Below are 21,364 nucleotides of genomic sequence, written 5' to 3'. Positions count from 1 at the left end.
TTAACATTAGTGAATAACCACAAAACTAAAATCTAATATACATACACGACCGGAAACCATGTCGATGCTCCCGATTTTTCACAAGATTTTTATTTTATTATTTTTTATAAATACTAGACTTTTAATGTTATCGTGTCTCACATTTCTGAAAATTCGGAAACGAGCCCCGGTGAGTGTGACGACATTGACAATTTGATAATTCTTAGATCAAGAACGGCGCTTATAGTTATTTTGTGTTGACTACATTTTGTTTTAATTATACAATATTATTCTCATAACTTGTGAAGTTGCTTATTTTTTGTGTTGTGGATAATAAATGCTAGCATTCGAAATCTCCCCAGGCCGAAAGTAACTGGCGGCCATTGTTTTGACCAGCAACACCTGGGGCTGTATTCCTACTCTGACCGAATCACTGTAAATTGTAGTATACAGTCTCATGAATACAATTTGGTTTACTAACGATATATAGGCAAATGCAACACAGAATGTAAATATAATATATTTGATAGGGCATGTGATACAGCTGGTATTTGTGTGTACCTGTACGAGTGAAAATGTATACATTGAGATACATTGGCAAGTCTTAAAATTGTTATAATAAAACAAAATGTGAAAAAATAAGCGATTTGTGGGCAAAGTCCACAAAAGTAATACATATATACAAGTAATTACCATACATGGATGAAAAATCATAGAAGACATTCCGCTATTTACATGGATGGACATCTTCAAAACTGTAAACAAAACGTACAACTATTTATATACAGACCACGTGAAAGCACTCTAGTGATCACGATCATATAGTATCATCATAGTCTCTCAAACGCTTAACTAAGTTTCAGTTTGCTTACCATTTACTGTTCAGTACAGTTAGATTGTATTATTTTCAAAGTATCAAACAATGGGTCAGATAATTCCTTTTGAGTAAAGAGATTAGCAATAATGAATACATGACATAAATAATTAAACTTACATTTGAGAGACTATATACATAACTAAGTGTAATCATATTCAGTTGAGAGGTGTGCACTTTCATAAGAGTAGTATGATAGCCATACGCATAAAAGCAGGCACGCCGATTTGTAACACTGAGTGTGCACGTGGATTTACATTGGATATATTAAACTATCATTTACTTTTGGAATACATTAAAAAGAAAATAATTAATAAGAAACCCCAGGAAACGCGATGAGGTATACAATATGAGTGTCATTTCATATATATATTGCTACAAGTATTATTCATATGGAGAAGAGGTATAGTATGTACATGTATATATACGAGACACGTACGTATACACGTGTATAATTTGGATCTACAATTTTACATCTCTGATTATAAAGGTGGAGATGCAAACATTGCGTCATATTATTTTTTTAAATATTACCATCAACCTAGGACCTGCCTTTGTGTGGAAAGTACAAAACAAGCTTATTATAATAAGTATACTTATTTTCTTAAAAAAATCATGTAGATATACACATTATTTCAAGCAGTACTCCGGGAGAAATCAAGTGCATGTACATTCATATGCTCATTCACATTAATACGTGTTTTTTTTTTATTAGGTGTTTAGATGACACTGATTAATTACAATGCACAGTACTTGATATGAAGTTACAATGCATGTAACAGATTTTTTAATTCTAAATATAATCTTATACAATGTACACTGTACCATAAAATTGATAATGAAAAGGTTGATCATAGACCACAGAGCTGTTGCTTGATAATTACACTTTTTTAAGTAGCGATATTACTAAATATAGACAAATTAATTGAAGACAGAACATTGACAAGTCAAATAATTACACCTTTTTGGAAAAATATCTGCTTACAGTTAGTACATGTACTCTATATCAATTCCTGTAGAATTCTTTCCAGTTTCTTTATCTTATCGAAGATGGGTTCATTATTGCTTCGGAAGAAAATTAGTTATATTGGGGTCGGAAATGACTAATATCTGCTGGGACATATTTTGGAAAAATCTTTACATGTTAATGTGTAAATGTGTAAAAACACAACATACCTATTGCTTAGTCCGTGGTAAAAGTAGGCATAGTTTGCTTATACTTAGGCAAATATATAATATCCAGCCACTTTTCGTTGTTGAACATCAACTTTAACAAAATAATCTACTTTCGATTTCCATATACCCATAATGGGATTGTAAGTTATGAAAAATGATATTTAAAGATTTACTCATTTAATATGTAATAATTACTTCTGAAACTTCCATACCTTTCCTCTCTTAATCTTCTCCCAAACTAAATGTTGAAAAAAATAGAATCCAACATCCAAAATGTTTAATATAGGTCAATATATGGATATACTTACACATTTTAGCCTCCGAACCGATGAAATAAGATAATGCTCTCCCTGGTTTTTACATCTGTACACAACACACGGACATCGTTTGGCTCGTTTCCATGTTAAGGGGGACAACTAGGTTGATATGTTCATATAAAAAATAAAACTTTGACAAATGCTGTCAACTAAAGTAAGATTATTTATGTTACTGCAAGCCATGACAAAAGTTTTTCGAAAAGTGTCGCCATTTCATATATTTGAGTCTTTGAAAATCCTTAACAAATTAAAAAGATCACGTTTAAATGACCTCTGAACTCTCCTATGAACTATGAATAAAAACCCGATGTGAAAATAAAATCTAAATCCTATGTAAATGTGACCAGGTGAACTATTTCAGTATTGCTACAATTAAGGTGTTAAACATTCTGTGATATGCTTGTTTTAATATTTTTATAAGTATTGTTATTACAGGTCAAGTTAATGTATCCAATATTACTGTGTGCGTTGCAGAATTGGTAGGTACTCTGCATGCAGGTATACACATACTCTATATAGTGCTCACTCACACTACCTGTGAGTATGTAATCTATAAATAGATTTTACCTGTACGGGTGGTATGTACATTATTTTATGTACAGTCATGTGACTAGTCTATCTTTGTGTTGTCCAGTGGTGCATGTACTGTCCATGTCCTGTGCACATGATATATGTATGTAATATCCAGTATTAACTTGACCTTGACCTGACCTTTTAGTTGACCTTAAATTTTATTGGCTAAGATATTTTGGAGGGAAAGTTCTTTGTCAAATATTTGTATAAGCCAGAAGTAAAGGAGCTGTGGTGACAGCTGGAGGTTTTCCTGATTCTTGGAAACTTTTCATATTTCCAGCTACAGTTGAAATGTATCAAAAACATTGATCCTGTGTACACTATATGTAAAATTATATTGGTGACCCTCAACCCATAGTCGAGGGTCAATAAATTCATCAATTATCATATTCATCAATAAAGAACTCGAACCCGACCCGGTTGTCTTCTGGTTTTTCACTACAACGGATCCTGTCTAGGCAACCTGGTTACAAATTGGCGCCCATGTAGGTACCGAACGGATCGAGGTTACTCGGCTTCCAAGTGAGAGGACCCGGGAGGAGCACACAAGTACCACCTATGTGTGTAGGACTAACACACCATCTGTGTGTAGGACTAGCACACCACCTCCTGTATAGGACTAGCACACCACCTGTGTGTAGGACTAGCACACCACCTGTGTGTGTAGGACTAGCACACCACCTGTGTGTAGGACTAACACACCATCTGTGTAGGACTAGCACACCACCTGTGATGTGACCGGAGTGTTACATTGTGAATTCTGTAATAGGAATTATATTTTCGAAAGGAGAAGTAGTGCAGTGTGCATGGTTTATCACTTGTGTCATATGATGGACCTCGGAGGAGCCGCTTGATTCGTGCCGTCAAAGACAATGAGATACAACACACGGTAGGTGGAATTGGTTGACATTGACGTCTTTGATAAAAAACTTTATCTGCAAAGTAATGCTACGTTGTTGATTGACTTGTACCGGATGTTACCTTGACCCCATGATGCACTTCCGGTTCAAAGGTACTCTTCTAATTTTGCTTACATGTGATTAAGTTGGGAGTTTGTGAGTTCAACCTGCAAGAACTTGTGGAACTGGACATTTATGTGACAAGTTATCCATCATGTTTTGAACGGCCCTATTACTGTATGTGTCTGTGTTTAAAAAGTCTTTTGTAGATTTTTTTTTATTATTCTATTGCTCATTCTAACATTGTAGATTGTTAGATTTTTGAATTTTCTCATCTACTTTATAGAAGCATGTAGATTATATTAGGTCGGTTTAGACTTGGTTTTTTGGGCTCAGTGATTAGAGGTCCACGAAGTTATAACTGCATTTTTATGCAGGCCTATATATATTTTTTGTCATACTTTATTTTTTTTATACTTTATTTTTCTATTTTTGTTTTTTTTTTATTATTTCTGCTCTATGTTTTTGGATAGGAATAGAGGATTGGATTCTTTGGGATAGTTTTGGGAAAGGTTGAGACTTTGCTATTGACAGGACCCGACTGGTACGGATACTGTACTAATATCTGTGTTATACTATGTGTATGTATGATGCATGCTATGTTTACATGTGTTATATGTTTGGTTTTCTGTGTCAAATGTTAATTTAAATGTTCCTTCGCAGACTAGGTTGTTATGTAGATTGGTTGTTTCAGTCACTCAGAATTTGACGTGGTTTACTGAATTATCTCCCTTGTTTCATCTTGTCTCATTGTTGGATTAGAACTTTACTGTGCCTCTTTAATACTAATTGAACATTTTATTTCAGTGAAATATATTTGCGTTTCTTGAATATTCAGGCATTATCAGACTTTGAACTTGTGTGTTTATGATTCGGGTTCACATTGTAGAATTTTATTGTCTAGTACTATTATTGGCGTCAGTCTTGCTACATCCTAAGTACCTAGATATGTCGGATCTTGTTGAGAAGACAGAGGAGCAGCAGGAGGAGGATAGGGAGCACACAGAGGAAGGGGCATCTCTACTGGACACATTCTCTAGATTAGGTGTTAAACCTAAGTTTGACTCTCCTGCTGATCTGGAACTATGGATGTTGGAATACGCCAGACAAAAGTTAGAGTTATTGGACAGACAGCAGCCTGATAAACATAGGACAGAGCCTATACCAATGACGTCACAGACCGTAACAGTCCATCAACAGATGCCACGCCTGTCCACATTCTCTGGCGAGAAAGGTAAGACGGATATTACCTACGAGCAATGGCGCTATGAGGTCGACGGCTATTTACGGGATAGGCAGCATTCCAGGCCTACGATCCTTCAGCCAGTCATACGCTCTTTGAAAGGAGAGGCAGGACAAGTAGCCATGACAGTTGGATATGACGCCACATTATCAGAAGTCCTGGACAAACTTGATGGGATATACAAGACCGACGAACAAAGTGTGACGACTTGATGCAGATAGTCTACACTGCACAGCAGAAGGAGGATGAAGATGCCACCAGATTGGGATGTAGACTAGAGCAGCTCTTCACCAAAGCCATGAGGCAAGGTGAGTATGTGGTTCCATCAAAGGCCAATATGTTACTCAGAAAGATTTATTGGAAAGGTCTACGAAAACAACTTCGACAGCTCACCGCTCACAAGTATGACACCATTCAGGATTTCGATGAACTTATAGCGTCTGTTCGAAGGGTAGACAAAGTCATCCAGGAAAGCAGTCGCCAAGATGGCCAACACCTCTTCCAACAACCCTGACCAGGCATCAGAGATGCAGGAGCTGAAGGCCATGATCAACCAGTTAAGCACAGAAGTGTCAAAGGTTAGAGCCTGGCAGGACAACTATAACGATGGAGGGAGAAAGAATGAAAGGAGACAAGGAAACACCAAGAAGGCAGAGCAAGATAGAGGCCACAGCGATACTGGGGGCCTAATTGGACACCCGAACGAGGTAACATTGGTTGTAGAAGGGACAGAGACGAGAGCCCTTTTGGACACAGGATCTGCCGTATCGACATTGAGCCACAGTTTTTTTTATAATATGTATTTTAAGGATATGCCCATAACACCATTGGAGAATGGTTCTACATGTGGAATGCACAGATGGAGAAGCATTGCCGTACCTCGGGTACATAGAAGCTAGCATTACCCCGTTACTCGCAGGTAAGGAAAGCAATTACCATTGTTTATTTCTAGTAGTGCCGGATAGTAGGTACAACTCGTCGGTACCTATACTGCTAGATACTAACGTTTTAAATGCTATCATGGATGATTTACAGGAACATCTTGGAAGGAGATTTTTACAGACAGCCAGTCTGAGGACCCCATGGTACTTGGTATTCCGTTGTATCCTACTAAGGGATAGGCAACTGGAGTGGAATGACAACCGACTAGCGCTAGTGAGGTCAGCAGAGGCCAAACGGATCACTGTCATGCCTAACATTACAATGACCATACAGGCATACATGGATAAGAAGCTGCCATATTTACCTGTTTGTGCAATCCTACAACCAACACCAAATGCAGTAGTTATGGAGGACCTGGACATTACACCCACATTGATACCATACAACCAGGATGCCACCGGATTTATACCAGTTCAGATCTCCAATGTTAGTACTCGGACAGTGACCATATCGTCAAAAGCACTCCTTTGTGAGCTCCAGCCAGTTACAGTGGAGACGATCAGGGCCACCTCTGAGGAATACAAGGATTTGGGAGAACTTAATGATATACCGGTAAGTATCAGTACAGAAGACTTGACGGCCGAGCAGCTGCTGAAGGGGAGAGAACTCATCTGTAAGTTTGATGACATCTTCTCAAAGGACGATCTTGATATTGGGCATTCCCGTCTCGTCAAGCATCGGATTGAGGCAACAGATGGTATACCTTTCAGGCAACGACACCGAAGGATACCACCCTCGATGATTGATGAGGTCAGGAGCCATCTCCAACAGTTACTTGCTGCAGGGATTATCCGCAAGTCGCACTCTCCTTGGACCTCCAATGTTGTCTTATGCAGAAAGAAAGATGGAAAACTCCTCATGTGTGTGGATTACAGGCAGCTTAACCAGCGAACAATCAAGGATGCATATGCTGTCCCAAGGATTGACGATATCCTGGACTCCTTAGCTGGAAATAAGTATTTCACCGTGCTGGACATGAAGTCAGGATATCACCAGTTGGAGATAGATGAGCAACACAAGGCCAGAACAGCTTTTACCGTTGGAGCACTTGGTTTCTACGAGTTCAATAGACATACCAGCGGCTCATGGAAGAGTGTTTAGGAGACCTTCACCTCAAATATTGTTTTATCTATCTTGATGATCTCATATTCTTTTCGGACACCTATGAGGAACATTTAGAGAGGATGGAGAAAGTTCTACAGCGACTACGTGAGTCTAGCCTCAAGCTTTCGCCCAGTAAGTGCGCCTTTTTCATGCAGAAGATCAAATACGTAGGCCACATAGTCTCCGCAGACGCAGTTGAACCAGACCCAGAAAAAGTGGAGAAGGTGAAGTCATGGCCACGCCCAACCTCCCCAGAAGAAGTGAGGCAGTTCCTTGGTTTCATTGGGTATTATAGAAAATTCATAAAGGATTTCTCTAAAGTTGCCAGACCTCTTACCGACCTCATGCCTACACCTAGGAAGACACCGAAAGGGAAGTCCAAGCAAGTAGGAGCGGTAAAGGAATGGAGATGGGAAGTGGAGCAGGAGAATGCATTCACAGCACTCAAGAAAGCCTTAGTGTCCCCACCAATCCTTGGCTATCCCAACTTCCAGAAACCCTTCGAGGTCCACACAGATGCATCACTAGTGCTGTGCTTTATCAAGAGCAGGAGGGGAGGAAGAGGGTCATAGCCTATGCCAGTAGAGGCTTGAGTAAGTCAGAGAGGAACTACCCAGCCCACACACTGGAATTCCTCGCCCTTAAATGGGCAATCAGCGAAAAGTTCCACGACTACTTGTATGGACAAACTTTCACAGTCACAGTAATGACCGACAACAATCCTCTCACCTATGTCTTACCCTCAGCAAAACTCGATGCCACAGGACATAGATGGATAGCGGCCCTAGCAAACTACAATTTCAGCATTGTATACCGACCAGGGTCTAGCAATGCAGATGTAGATGGGCTATCAAGGCTACCGGAAACCATATCGACGGATGCAGTGAGAGCAGTCTGTGAAGCTATACGTCATTACCCCTATGTGGAGAGTTTGTGTTTGGCACACACATTACCAGAGTCTGCTGAGGATGCGGATACGCCAGGTCTGAGTTTCTCTAAGATGACAGCCTCGGAACTGAAGACCACACAGTTGGAGGACCCTGTTTTAGGCACATGGATTGAGCATGTTCGAAAAGGGGTGAAGCCCAAGTGGAAAGATGTTCCTAGGACAGAAGCCGCACTCTATAAGGCCTGAGGGAAACTGAAGCTTAGAGAGGGAATGCTCTATAAGGAGGTAATAGGAGATGGAGGACCTTCCTATAGACTGGTTATACCTAAGGCATTGAAGCTAGAGGTATTGCAAGGACTTCATGATGAAATAGGACATCCTGCTCGTGACCAGACCATCTCATTAGTGAGAGACCGATTCTATTGGCCAAACATGTACCTGGACATAGAAGAATCTGGCAACAGGTGTAGTCGGTGCCTTACGAGAAAAGCCCATACTAAGCAGGTAGCCCCACTTGTGAACATTAAGACCAGCCAGCCACTCGAGTTGGTATGTGTGGACTTCACTACTCTTGAAACATCTAAGGGAGGATTCCAACACATCTTGGTCATTACAGACCATTTTACCAAGTATGCACAGGCCATCCCAACTAGAAACATGACAGCTAAGACGACAGCTGACGTCATATTTAATCACTTCATCATGCACTATGGGATGCCTAAACGCATACATAGTGACCAAGGTGCTAACTTTGAAGGAAAGCTCATCCATGAACTTTGCCAATTAACTGGGATCACCAAATCCAGAACCACCCCATACCACCCGATGGGTAATGGCCAGTGCGAGAGATTTAACAGGACACTTTTCGACATGCTTCGAACCCTGACCAATATAGAGAAGGCCGATTGGAAGAAGTTTGTTGGACATATGGTACATTCCTACAATTGTACCCGCCATGAAACAACGAACCAATCCCCATTCTTTTTGATGTTTGGGAGGGAACCACGACTGCCGATTGACCTGGTTTTTGGGGTGGATACTAAGCAGCAATCCAACACCTTATCAGGCTATGGAAGGGAACTACGTGCAAGATTGAAGGAAGCATACAGGATAGCCTCTGAGTACAACCAGAAAGCACAAGAGAAACAGAAGAAGTACTATGACAGGAAAACAAGAGGTGCTGTAATACAGGAGGGAGACCGAGTCCTGGTAAAAGTGGTAGCATGGGACGGCAAGCATAAAATTGCAAAGCGCTGGGAAGACAATGTTTATATCGTCCTCAAGCAACCTAACCAGGACATTCCAGTATATGACGTACAGCAGGATAATGGAGAAGGCCGGATCAAGACACTTCACCGGAACATCCTGCTCCCTATTGGTTCACTTCCCCCACAGGTATCACAGGAACCAAGAGCACCCAAACCACTGCCACGGAAAATGCCGAGAAGGAACCCTCCAAGAAAACGACAACCAGAAACGTCGCACGCGGACAGCGATACGGACGAGGAAGTTCCGGTTGCCATAGAGCTCAGGGAAGCAGTTCAGACCAGGAGGTCCAGTCAACACAGACAGGCACCTGCATGGCAGAGAACTGGAGAATATGTCATGGCAGGTACCAGAGCAGAGCCAGATTGGTTGATCCGAGCCAATTTTATAAAGTCCCTAGCACAGGAAGGCACTTTTGACTCGGCATCAAACAGGGTAGCTGATGCGTTACTAAGCGTCATAATTGGGGGAAAACCGTGTATGGATGAAAAAGGATGCAGACGAGGACGTCTTCCAAAAGGAGGGAGTGTATGTGACCAGGTGAACTATTTCAGTATTGCTACAATTAAGATTTTATACATTCTATGATATGCTTGTTTTAATGCTATCTATTTTTATAAGTATTGTTATTACAGGTCAAGTTAATGTATCCAATATTACTGTGTGCGTTGCAGAGTTGGTAGGTACTCTGCATGCAGGTATACACATACTCTATATAGTGCTCACTCACACTACCTGTGAGTCTGTAAGCTATAAATAGATTTTACCTGTACGTGTGGTATGTATGCACAGTCATGTGATAAGTCTATCTTTGTGTTGTCCAGTGGTGCACTGTCCATGTCCTGTGCACATGATATATGTATATAATGTCCAGTATTATCTTGACCTGACCTTTTAGTTGACCTTAAATTTTATTGGCTAAGATATTTTGGAGGGAAAGTTCTTTGTCAAATATTTGTATTAGCCAGAATTAAAGGAGCTGTGGTGACAGCTGGAGGTTTTCCTGATTCTAGGAAACTTTTCATATTTCCAGCTACAATTGAAATGTATCAAAACCATTGATCCTGTGTACACTATATGTAAAATTATATTGGTGACCCTCAACCCATAGTCGAGGGTCAATAAATTCGTTGATTCATCAATTCCTCATATTCATCAATAAAGAACTCGAACCCGACCCGGTTGTCTTCTGGTTTTTCACTACAAAGGATCCTGTCTAGGCAACCCGGTTACATAAAGATATATTAATCATAGAGAACAGATGAACAACATATTTGAGTATTTAAACAGTTGTCCCTTATTATTTAATAATTGTTTACTCTGAATTTGATTTCTATAACAATGGTGACCATCAATACCACAGGTGAGTACTAGAAACACAAAACTGCTATACAGCACAGTTATAGCCATTTCCCCCACTTGTGTGTTTTTTTTCATGGTAAGATAAAATTGTTTGCTTTGAACAGATAATGTCATTTCAGTACGGCTTCTCCTATGTGCAAGATACATGCGTGTAAATGCTGTAGTGTGTGTTTTTGAGGCTGCGGAGGAAATTAAGAGGTTCCGTATCTGAAAAAATATAATATAATACCATACACCAACAATACTTTATTTTGTAGCTGTATAATCATCATGCAATGAACCATTTCCCGTTAAACGTTTTTATTGGATTACATTGATCTACAACATATAAGAGAGAGTTTTTACAACAAAGCAAGTCTAAAGGTTCTTTTCAAAATTGTTAGCATATACACAATTTTCAATTATTTGAGATCAGTTAGTCTTTATCACAAGATTTCAGTTAACATAGCCATTATGTATTTTAACATGAGTGAAACAATATGTATTAACATGTTATCATGTTTCGTTTGCTAATTCTGATTTTACTGATCATTTGTTGGTCCTACTAACCTTATAGTGGTATAGTTATATTTTATATACAGGTTCATGACCATAGCCGTTGAAGCTCAAAACCAAAACCAAATATGTTCGAGGGTATATTTACGGTTAATTTTGACTTCTCTGGAGTAAGACCTTTTCTATGTTGATACAGGTAAATAATAAGACGTAGAAGTACACGCAGAAATAGATGTCCTATAAGAATTACGTTTCACAATATATGTGAGGGGAAAAAGATTTCGTCACGTTAACAATCGGATGAATAATTAGAAACAAATAAGATGTTAGTATATACTTATTTTGATCAACAGTGTTTGATCTCTTCATTCCTACATGACATATATTTATACTCAAGCTGTATGCATGTGATTGCCTATTAAACACTGATTAGTCGATTTAGATAACATGATTAATAACAGAGCACAAAACAATTTCCGTACTTATATGAAGTAGTATGCAGTGACTTGAATTGTATTTATTTCTCGTAAAATACCCATTGTAGAAATCATATGAAACATTTCGATAGTCAGTGTAGTAACACCAATCACTGGTCACAAAACTTGAATACTTCAAAGACCACGTTTTCCTGCCATGACGTCACAATGATCTCCTGTCTTGTTGGATGGAGAAGTATTGCGTACGGTCGGGTGATTCCAGACATTCTTGGGAGAAGGATTCGATCCTTGGAGCCGTCATGTGATATCAGGTGTATGTCTCTCGACTCCATTCCACACACGTATACATTACCATCCTGATCAACAACAGTTCCTCGTGGCTCTTTGATACCTTTGCACATATGTCGGAACTCTTCATTCCCGTCACGTAACCGACAAACGATGACGTATTCATCTCTGTGGTAAAATAGTCCTTCCGGTGATGCGGCCACGTATATGTTGTAACCGCGTTTAGGTATGGATGATACCTGTTTAAAATCAGATGTTGAAATCTCGACAGAATAATCAGTCCCGATCAGTATGTTATCTCCCAGAGTATCAATACCCAAAACCATTCCAACACAATCTTTCCTGCCGATAGAGGTCGAACCAGTACGGACACGATTCTGAAATATACAGCTATTGACAGACCTATCGATATGGGTAATTAGTAACTCATTCGGTTCGAATCCACGTGTGATATCAATAGGACTGTTCTCCACATCATAATGCCTTATATACTCATAGCTATCATCAAATAGTAATAGTTTCTTATTATTATAGTCTGTAGCGAGTAGACCTCCTTCAATAAATACCCCTCCTGTCAGCCATGGAGTCATTGACCCACCGATGGAACCTTTATGTACAGACTTAACCAGAGATAAAGACCCAGTCCATACGTCAATACGAGGCGCTATTGACGAAGATGGAACTGCCACGTGTCCTACATCTCTCAACATGTCCGAGGAGGACGTTGATTCGGAAAACGATGTCATGGACGATGTGGCATGGAGTTTGTCAATGATTTGTCTAATAGATGTGAGGGAGTCATGTGATGACGATGACAATGAAGATGAGACTTCTAATCTTCCCACAGTTGTCATCACGTTGACGACCTTCTCTAATACGTCGTCATATATCATCTTCAATTGAAATGTATTGTGTTTGTCTCCAGTCCTCTGCTGTAAACGCCGGACGTGTCTCAGAAGTTGTGTCTTGGATTGTTCCGTTACAATAAATGTATCAACGACAGGACTTTTTCCTTTTACCACCCTCATCAGTTGGTTGGTGTTTTCAATGTTTGCTTGAAATATTCTATTAGTGCGTAAGCGTTCATGTAGACGTTCTCGATGACGTCGGTATGTTACATCTAAACCGGTTTGAAAACGTTGGTAGGAGATCATCCAGCTTACCTATCGCTCTCTTGATCATCATGGCCACATTTCTGGTCATTTTCTGGTAATCGTCTTCGAGAGTGGTCAATTTGTTTTCGTCCTCTTCAACAATTGTTTTTGACTCGTCCTTCATCTTGCCTAACTCACATTCGATGACATCAAGTGAGAACATCTTTGTATTATCTTCAAGGCTGTTGACATTCGTACACCTTCTATGTGACAGTGTCACGCACAGAACACAGCATAAGGCGTTGTGGTCGTGGCAGTATACTTCGATCTTCTTCCCCGTATGACGAGGACACGTGTTGTCAATGGATACAGGCATGCGTATATCTGTCTTAGAAACCTCGGCTATGGCAATGACTTTGTGTGTTGAAAGTAATTTGCTTCGTCGGTGTGCAATGCGACATGGCTGACACAAGGCTTCCGAGCATGCTTTACACCAGAAGGAAGCAACGTTCTCTTCGTCGTCAGTTAGACATCCGTGGCAGAATGTCTGACCTGATTCTGTCTCGTTATACGTTGATGAAGCGAACAGCTGGTTCCGAGGAAACGAACCGGCCCAAGAACTAACGGGAGCATCCTTGTTGTGAGGGTAACACGGACTTTCGCATACCGGACAGGGGAAGTACGTCCTGTTATCTTCTGTGACGTATTCGGAATTAATATAGGTGTTTAAACAACCCGTGCAAAACGTGTGAAAACATGGTAGCTGTCGGGGTATGTTACATTCCTGGAGACATATCAGACATTTGAAGGTTTGATTGTCTATAAGAGCCTCCGCCATGACTATTGTTGTTGTATCTGCAAGTAAAAATCGAAAACATAAATCATTTCACGAGTGTTTTATAATTTCTACTGATTAATTATAAATATCATGTTTTACAATATGCCATAAACTTGACAACGACAAGTTTGATCAAAAACCACAGAACGATTACTTTATAATTAAGTGTAAGATATAACGTTTAGTGGTGTAATAAAATATAAACAAATTGCTTGAAGATAGGATATTGACAAGTCAAATAATTGAATTATTATATTGTTGCGGTTTTGTATGAAAATATCTGCCAACAATATGTATATGTACTCTAGAATATTATCGTTTGTAGCTTTTGTTCCAGTTTCTTTAGAAAACATAATAAAAATGTATGTTGCCATTATAACCATATTACCCTTTTAAAGTATTTAAAAACAAAAATGAATTCGTTATTGCTTAGGAATAACATTAGTTATTTTGAGGTCGGAGTTGGCTGGTAACTGTTGGGACATATTTTTGTAAACATTGGTATCTGGCAAACATTTGCCTGTGTAAACGTGTAGATTTTGCTTATTCTGTGGTTAAAATAGCCATAAATTGTTCAAACTTAAGTGAAACATAGGATTGATATCCAACAACTAAGCGTTGTTGAGCATCAATAAAAAACAATAAATTTACACGGGAAACCCTTGTCTGTACTTTCGATTTCCATATACGTATAACAGGATTGTACATTAAAAAACAACAGACGTTTAAAGATTCACTCCACTTCCGGTACAGACACCTGTTCCACAACGGTATACAAACACATACATCACAATTAATTGAAATGTTTTAATCTTATCTAAGACGTCATATAAAACAAAACACGTTGTACATGGGTGTGCAAACAAACGCGATTTTGGTCCTCAGTAGAAACCGTGAGAATTAATGTATTTTCAGTTTATGCTGTTGACTACACAGACAATCTTATAATCTTACACATTACTGTATATAAAACAAAAGAAGAACAAACAACCAACATCTATTGTGTTGAATAAATGCCTACATATGGATATACTTACACCGTTTTTCCTAAGAACAGACGTCTGCATGACACTTTGTGCGCCTCGTTTCCGTGCTAAGGGAGACAACACGGAGTAAATATGTTCCCATCAAAAATCGATGATTGAATTTCAACAATTGCTTTCAACTAAAAATTATATTACCTGTGTTACTACAAGCCAAGACGAAAGTGTAAAGAAAAGTGCCGATATTTCATATAATTGAGGCTCTTTGAAATGCCTTAAGAAACTAATTAGATAATTTTTAATTATTTCTGACCTCTCCTATGATATATTAAGAGAAACCCGATGTGAAAAACAAAATCTTAATCTCAAATGAAGATGAAAACAAAATGAATCAACAGAAGATTTCAATAGGTGAATTTATAATGATAATAGCTTGAAATTTTATATACAGTTATATCACAGCAACATAACCGCCTTAAAGTGTTTCACAAATTATTTTCAGTGGTTATTTGGATTTTAACAACCAGTCAATGTCTTTCTCAACTCCCTGGCGAACATACATTCGGAGCTGCCATTTCGGCGTTTCAGCTTATACATACGACATTTCTAGCATTGTCCTACCACTTACTCATTTCATGGATTACTGCCAATTGTGTTGCTGGTATCGACTGAAAATGATAATCGAACTCCTGCAAACGTTTATAGAACAAATCATGGGGTGTAGCGTCTTGGGCAAGCCCATGTACGCCAGTCGCTCTATTGGGGTGCAGAAATATTTCCAAGTTATAGTTTTCTTGTCGTGGGAGGGCGACCGAAGGGAGCCAAGAGGCTAACTTTATAATTACATGTAAATAAAAACTTATCTTTATATGTATGTTAGTTATCTTTACAAAAAAATATGGGTATATATGTATGTATGTTCAAAAGCGAAATTATTGTTTGTAGATTGGTGGTCAAATAGGGGCGGTATATATTTTGTCTGTTATGGACCCCGGGTCTAAGACCACCAGTTACACCCGACAGACCAGGACGTCACTGCTTCTGTAAGGTACAGTACTTAATGTTTTTGCCGGGCTTGGCTGGATGTATATATGGTCCGGGGAGTCCATATGGTGCGTGCGGCTGTATGCGTGGATAATAATAGTATATAAGTAAAATAAAACAATGCGGCAAAAAGCGGCAGTAGACGATTCACAAAAAGACAGGATTTAATTTGAAAGGGAAGAGAAAAAAATCAGTAGCTTTCTGATACTTATAAAAGTAATTATATATGTAATATATGTAATCATATAAGTAATTTATATGTGAGGGGGATAATCTTACCAGCTTATTTACGTATTAACTACGTATTAAATTTATATGTTAAAAAAAATAAAAAAAAAGAAAAGAATTTTGTTTTCAACTAATTCCTCTGCCACAGGAATAGTTGTCTGTACTGATTTATTTTCTATATATATTCTATATATTTTCTATGTTATACCTATTTGCATTATCCTTGTTATGTTAACAATAATATATTTTGAGATCAAAAATTAAATCAGAGATAAATTCCCCGCTATCACAAAGAGACACGCACGGACATACTGTAGTCTCCGCCAAACACACAAACAGTTACTACACGCATGTATCCCTCATATACAAGTCAATGACCATAGCTGTCGAAATTTAAAACCCAAACCAAATATGTAATAGAAGTTCAAGTTATATTTACGGGTTAATGCTGACTTCTCTGAAGACAGACCTTTTCTATGTTGATACAGATAAATGATAAGTCATAGAAGCACACACAGAAAGTGATATCCTGTACAACTTTTATTACGTTTCCCATTACATGTGAGAGAAAAAAATCATTTCGTCACGTTAACAATCGGATGAATAATTTGAAACAAATAAGATGTTAGTAGAAACTTATTTTAATTTCGTCATTCCTACATGACATATATTTATACTCAAGCTTTATGCATTTTATTGCCTATTACACACTGAATAGTCGATGAAGAAAAAATTATTAATACCAGAGCACAAAACAATTTCCGTACTTATATGAAGTAGAATGCAGTGACTTGAATTGTATTTATTTCTCGTAAAACACCCATTATAGAAATCACAGAAAGCATTTCGATAGTCAGTGTAGTAACACCAATCACTGGTCACAAAACTTGTACACTTCAAACGCCACGTTTTCCCGCCATGATGTCACAATGATCTCCTGTCTTGTTGGATGGAGAACTACAGGCGTACGGTCGAGCTGATTCCAACATATTCTTGGGAGAAGGATTCGATCCTTGAAGCCGTCATGTGATATCAGGTGTATGTCTCCCGATTTCATTCCACACACGTATACATTACCATCCTGGTCAACAACAATTCCTCGTAGCTCTTTGATACCTTTACACATATGCCGGAACACTTCCTTCCCATCATGTGACCGACATACGATGACGTCTTCATCTCTGTGGTAAAATAGTCCTTTCGGTGATGCGGGCACGTATATGTTGTAACCGCGTTTAGGTATGGACGATACCTGTTTAAAGTCTGATGTTAAAATCTGGACAGAACTCTCAGTCCCGATCAGTATCTTATCTCCCAGAGTATCTATACCCCATTGATTTGGATAACTTCTTATACTGTCGACAGTGGTTAGGACACCATCCCGAAATGTACACCTAATGACTGACCTATCAATTTGTGTTATTAGTAACTCATTCGGTTGAAATCCACGTGTGATATCAATAGGACGATCAGCCACACCATAATGCCTGATATACTCATAACTATCATCAAACAGTAAAAGTTTTCTGTTTTTGTAGTCTGTTGTGAGTAGACCTTCTCCTTCAATAAATATCCCTCCTGTCAGCCATGGAGTCATTGACCCACCGATGGCACCTTTATGTACAGACTTGACCAGAGATAAAGACCCAGTCCACACGTCAATACGAGGCGCTACTGATGAAGATGGAACTGCCACGTGTCCTACATCACTCACCATGTCCGAGGAGGACGTTGATTCGGAAAACGATGTCACGGACGATGTTGCCTGGAGTGTGTCAATGATTTGTCTGATAGATGTGAGGGAGTCATTGTGATGACGATGACAATGAAGAGGAGACTTCTTATCTTCCCACAGTTGTCATCACGTTGATGACCTTCTCTAATACGTCGTCATACCCCATCTTCAATTCAAATGTATTGTGCTTGTCTCCAGTCCTCTGCTGTAAACGTCCGCACGTGACTTAGAAGTTGTGTCTTGGATTGTTCCGTTACAATAAATGTATCAACGTCAGGACTTTTTCCTTTTACCACCCTCATCAGTTGGTTGGTGTTTTCAATGTTTGCCTGAAATATCCTATTGGTGCGTAAGCGTTCATGTAGACTTTCTCGATGACGTCGGTATGTTACGTCTAACCCGGTTTGAAAACGTTTGTGAAGATCATCCAGCTTATCTTTCGCTTTCTTGATCATCATGGCCACATTTCTGGTCATTTTCTGGTAATCGTCTTCGAGAGTGGTCAGTTTGTTTTCGTCCTCTTCAACAATCGTTTTTGACTGGTCCTTCATCTTGCCTAACTCACATTCGATGACATCAAGTGAGAACATCTTTGTAGTATCTCCAAGGCTACTAACATTCGTACACCTTCTATGTGACAGTGTCACGCACAGAACACAGCATAAGGCGTTGTGGTCGTGGCAGTATACTTCGATCGTCTTCCCCGTATGACGAGGACACGTGTTGTCAATGGATACAGGCATGCGTATATCTGTCTTAGAAACCTCGTCTATGGCTATGACTTTGTGCGTTGAAAGTAATTTGCTTCGTCGGTGTGCAATGCGACATGGCTGACACAAGGCTTCCGAGCATGCTTTACACCAGAAGGAAGCAAAGTTCTCTTCGTCGTCAGTTAGACATCCGTGGCAGAATGTCTGACCTGATTCTGTCTCTTTATACGTTGATGAAGCGAACAGCTGGTTCCGAGGAAACGAACCGGCCCAAGAACTAACGGGAGCATCCTTGTCGTGAGGGTAACACGGACTTTCGCATACCGGACAGGGGAAGTACGTCCTGTTATCTTCTGTGACGTATTCAGAATTGATATAGGTGTTCAGACAACCCGTACAGAACGTGTGAAAACATGGTAGCTGTCGGGGTATGTTACATTCCTGGAGACATATCAGACATTTGAAGGTTTGATTGTCTATAAGAGCCTCCGCCATGACTATTGTTGTTGTATCTGCAAGTAAAAATCGAAAACATAAATCATTTCACGAGTGTATTATAATTTCTATTGATTAATTATAAATATCATGTTTTACAATATGCCATAAACTTGACAACGACAAGTTTGATCAAAGACCACAGAACGATTACTTTATAATTAAGTGTAAGATATAACGTTTAGTGGTGTTACAAAATATAGACAAATTGCTTGAAGATAGGATATTGACAAGTCAAATAATTGAATTATTATATTGTTTGGGGTTTTGTATGAAAATATCTGTCAACAGTATGTATATGTACTCTAGAATATTAGCGTTTGTAGGTTTCCTTCCTGTTTCTTTAGAAAACATAATAAAATGTATGTTGCCATTATAACCATATTACCTTTTCAAAGTATTTAAAACAAAAATGAATTCGTTATTGCTTAGGAGTAAAATTAGTTATTTTGAGGTCGGAGTTGGCTTGTAACTGGTGGGACATAATTTTGTAAACTTGGTATCTGGGAAACATTTGCCTGTGTAAACGTGTAGATTTTGCTTATTCTGTGGTTAAAATAGCCATAAATTGTTTAAACTTAAGTGAAACATAGGTCTGATATCCAACAACTAATCGTTGTTGAATATCAATAAAAAAACAATAAATTTACACGGGAAACCCTTGTCTGTACTTTCGATTTCCATATACGTATAACAGGATTGTACATCGAAAAACAACAGACGTTTAAAGATTCACTCATTTAATAAGTAATAATCAATCATGGCACTTTGATACCCTTCCTCCCTCAATCTTCTCTTACACCATTGATATAATGATTCATCTTCATGAATAGCATATTGCCCTTGTGTGGTATCCACTTTCGGTACAGACACCTGTTCAACAACGGTACACATACAAGTACATCACAAAGGAAATGTTTTAATCTTATCTAAGACGACATATAAAATAAAACACGTTCAGTTTATGCTGTTGTTGATTACACATATAATCTTACAATTTGGGTTTCTTACACAATATATAAAAACAAAAGAAGACATCCAACATCTATTATGCTGAAAAATGCCTATATATGGATACTTACACCGTTCCAGATTGTGTATACACCTACTCTGGACTTTGTGTACCTCGTTTCAGTGCTAAGGGAGACAACACGAAGTAAATATGTTCCAATCAAAAATAGAGGATTGAATTTCAACAAATGCTTTCAACTAAAAATTATATTATTTGTGTTACTGCAAGCCAAAACGAAAGTGTAAGGAAAAGTGCCGATATTTCATATAATTGAGGCTCTTCGAAATGCCTTAAGAAATTAATTAGATAATTTTTAATTATTTCTGACCTCTCCTATGATATATTAAGAGAAACCCGATGTGAAAAACAAAATCTTAATCCCAAATGAAGATGAATAAACCACAGAGAACAAAATGAACCAACAGAAGAGTTCAATGGGAATATGTAATACATGTAATGATAATAGCTTGAAATTGTATATACAGTTATATCACAGCAACATAACCGCCTTAAAGTGTTTCACAGATTATTTTCCGTGGTTATTTGGATTTTAACAACCAGCCAATGTCTTTCTCAACTCCCTGGCGAACATACATTCGGATCTGCCATTTCGGCCTTTCAGCTTATTTATTAGCATTTATTAGCATAAATAATGGACGCAGGCTTGTAGCCTCTATATCCATATCAATATCAATACATAGTATAATATGAATATTTCCTATGTAATTAATGGCTTTATATTAGTTCCTGTACATTCATGAATAAAAACGGTTATTTTTCCAATGATCATCTAACATTATTTCAAATTTTATGACAGAATCAGAATTGACAACAATTTGTGGCAAGCTATTCCATAAATCAATAACTCGGTAACTGAAAAAATGTTTCCTTTCATCAAGACGACATCGCTTTTTGAATATTTTCTTATCGTGACCTCTGGTTCTACTCATATTGTCCATTTGGAAAAAGTTTTTTGTTATTCTACTATCGTATAATCATATCTCCTCTGGTCCTACGGTGTTGTAGCGTTGGGAGATTTAACCGTTGTAGCCGTTCCGGGTACGATATATTTTTAAATCCAGGGATCAGTTTTGTTGCCCTTCTCTGCACATTTTCAATGAGTTCTATATCTTTTACTTATGATGGGTTCCAAACACTTGCAGCATACTCAAGGTGGGGTCTAACTAGAGCTTTAAATAGCATTTTGAACATGAGTTCGTCCAGATACACGAAAGATCTTCTTATCAGTCCAACTATACTGTTAGCTTTTTTGACAATTAACTGTAGAACTCTATGTGCGTTTTGAAGTTTAAATCCTCAT

General features: G+C 38.5%; 2 protein-coding genes across 2 annotated transcripts; both read right to left on the bottom strand.

The window, feature by feature from the left end:
• Positions 1 to 12,987: 12,987 nt before the first annotated feature.
• Positions 12,988 to 13,836, bottom strand: LOC117343393 (probable E3 ubiquitin-protein ligase MID2). The gene has a single exon (XM_033905735.1). It carries the CDS (start codon positions 13,834 to 13,836, stop codon positions 12,988 to 12,990), a length of 849 nt encoding a protein of 282 aa, XP_033761626.1.
• Positions 13,837 to 17,907: 4,071 nt separating this feature from the next.
• On the bottom strand, positions 17,908 to 19,042 carry LOC117343132 (probable E3 ubiquitin-protein ligase MID2). The gene has a single exon (XM_033905446.1). It carries the CDS (start codon positions 19,029 to 19,031, stop codon positions 18,000 to 18,002), a length of 1,032 nt encoding a protein of 343 aa, XP_033761337.1. The 5' UTR covers positions 19,032 to 19,042; the 3' UTR covers positions 17,908 to 17,999.
• Positions 19,043 to 21,364: the final 2,322 nt, after the last annotated feature.

Source organism: Pecten maximus, chromosome 15, assembly GCF_902652985.1.
Source record: "Pecten maximus chromosome 15, xPecMax1.1, whole genome shotgun sequence".
NCBI lineage: Eukaryota > Metazoa > Mollusca > Bivalvia > Pectinida > Pectinidae > Pecten > Pecten maximus.
This window is presented reverse-complemented; position numbering and strand designations above follow the sequence as displayed.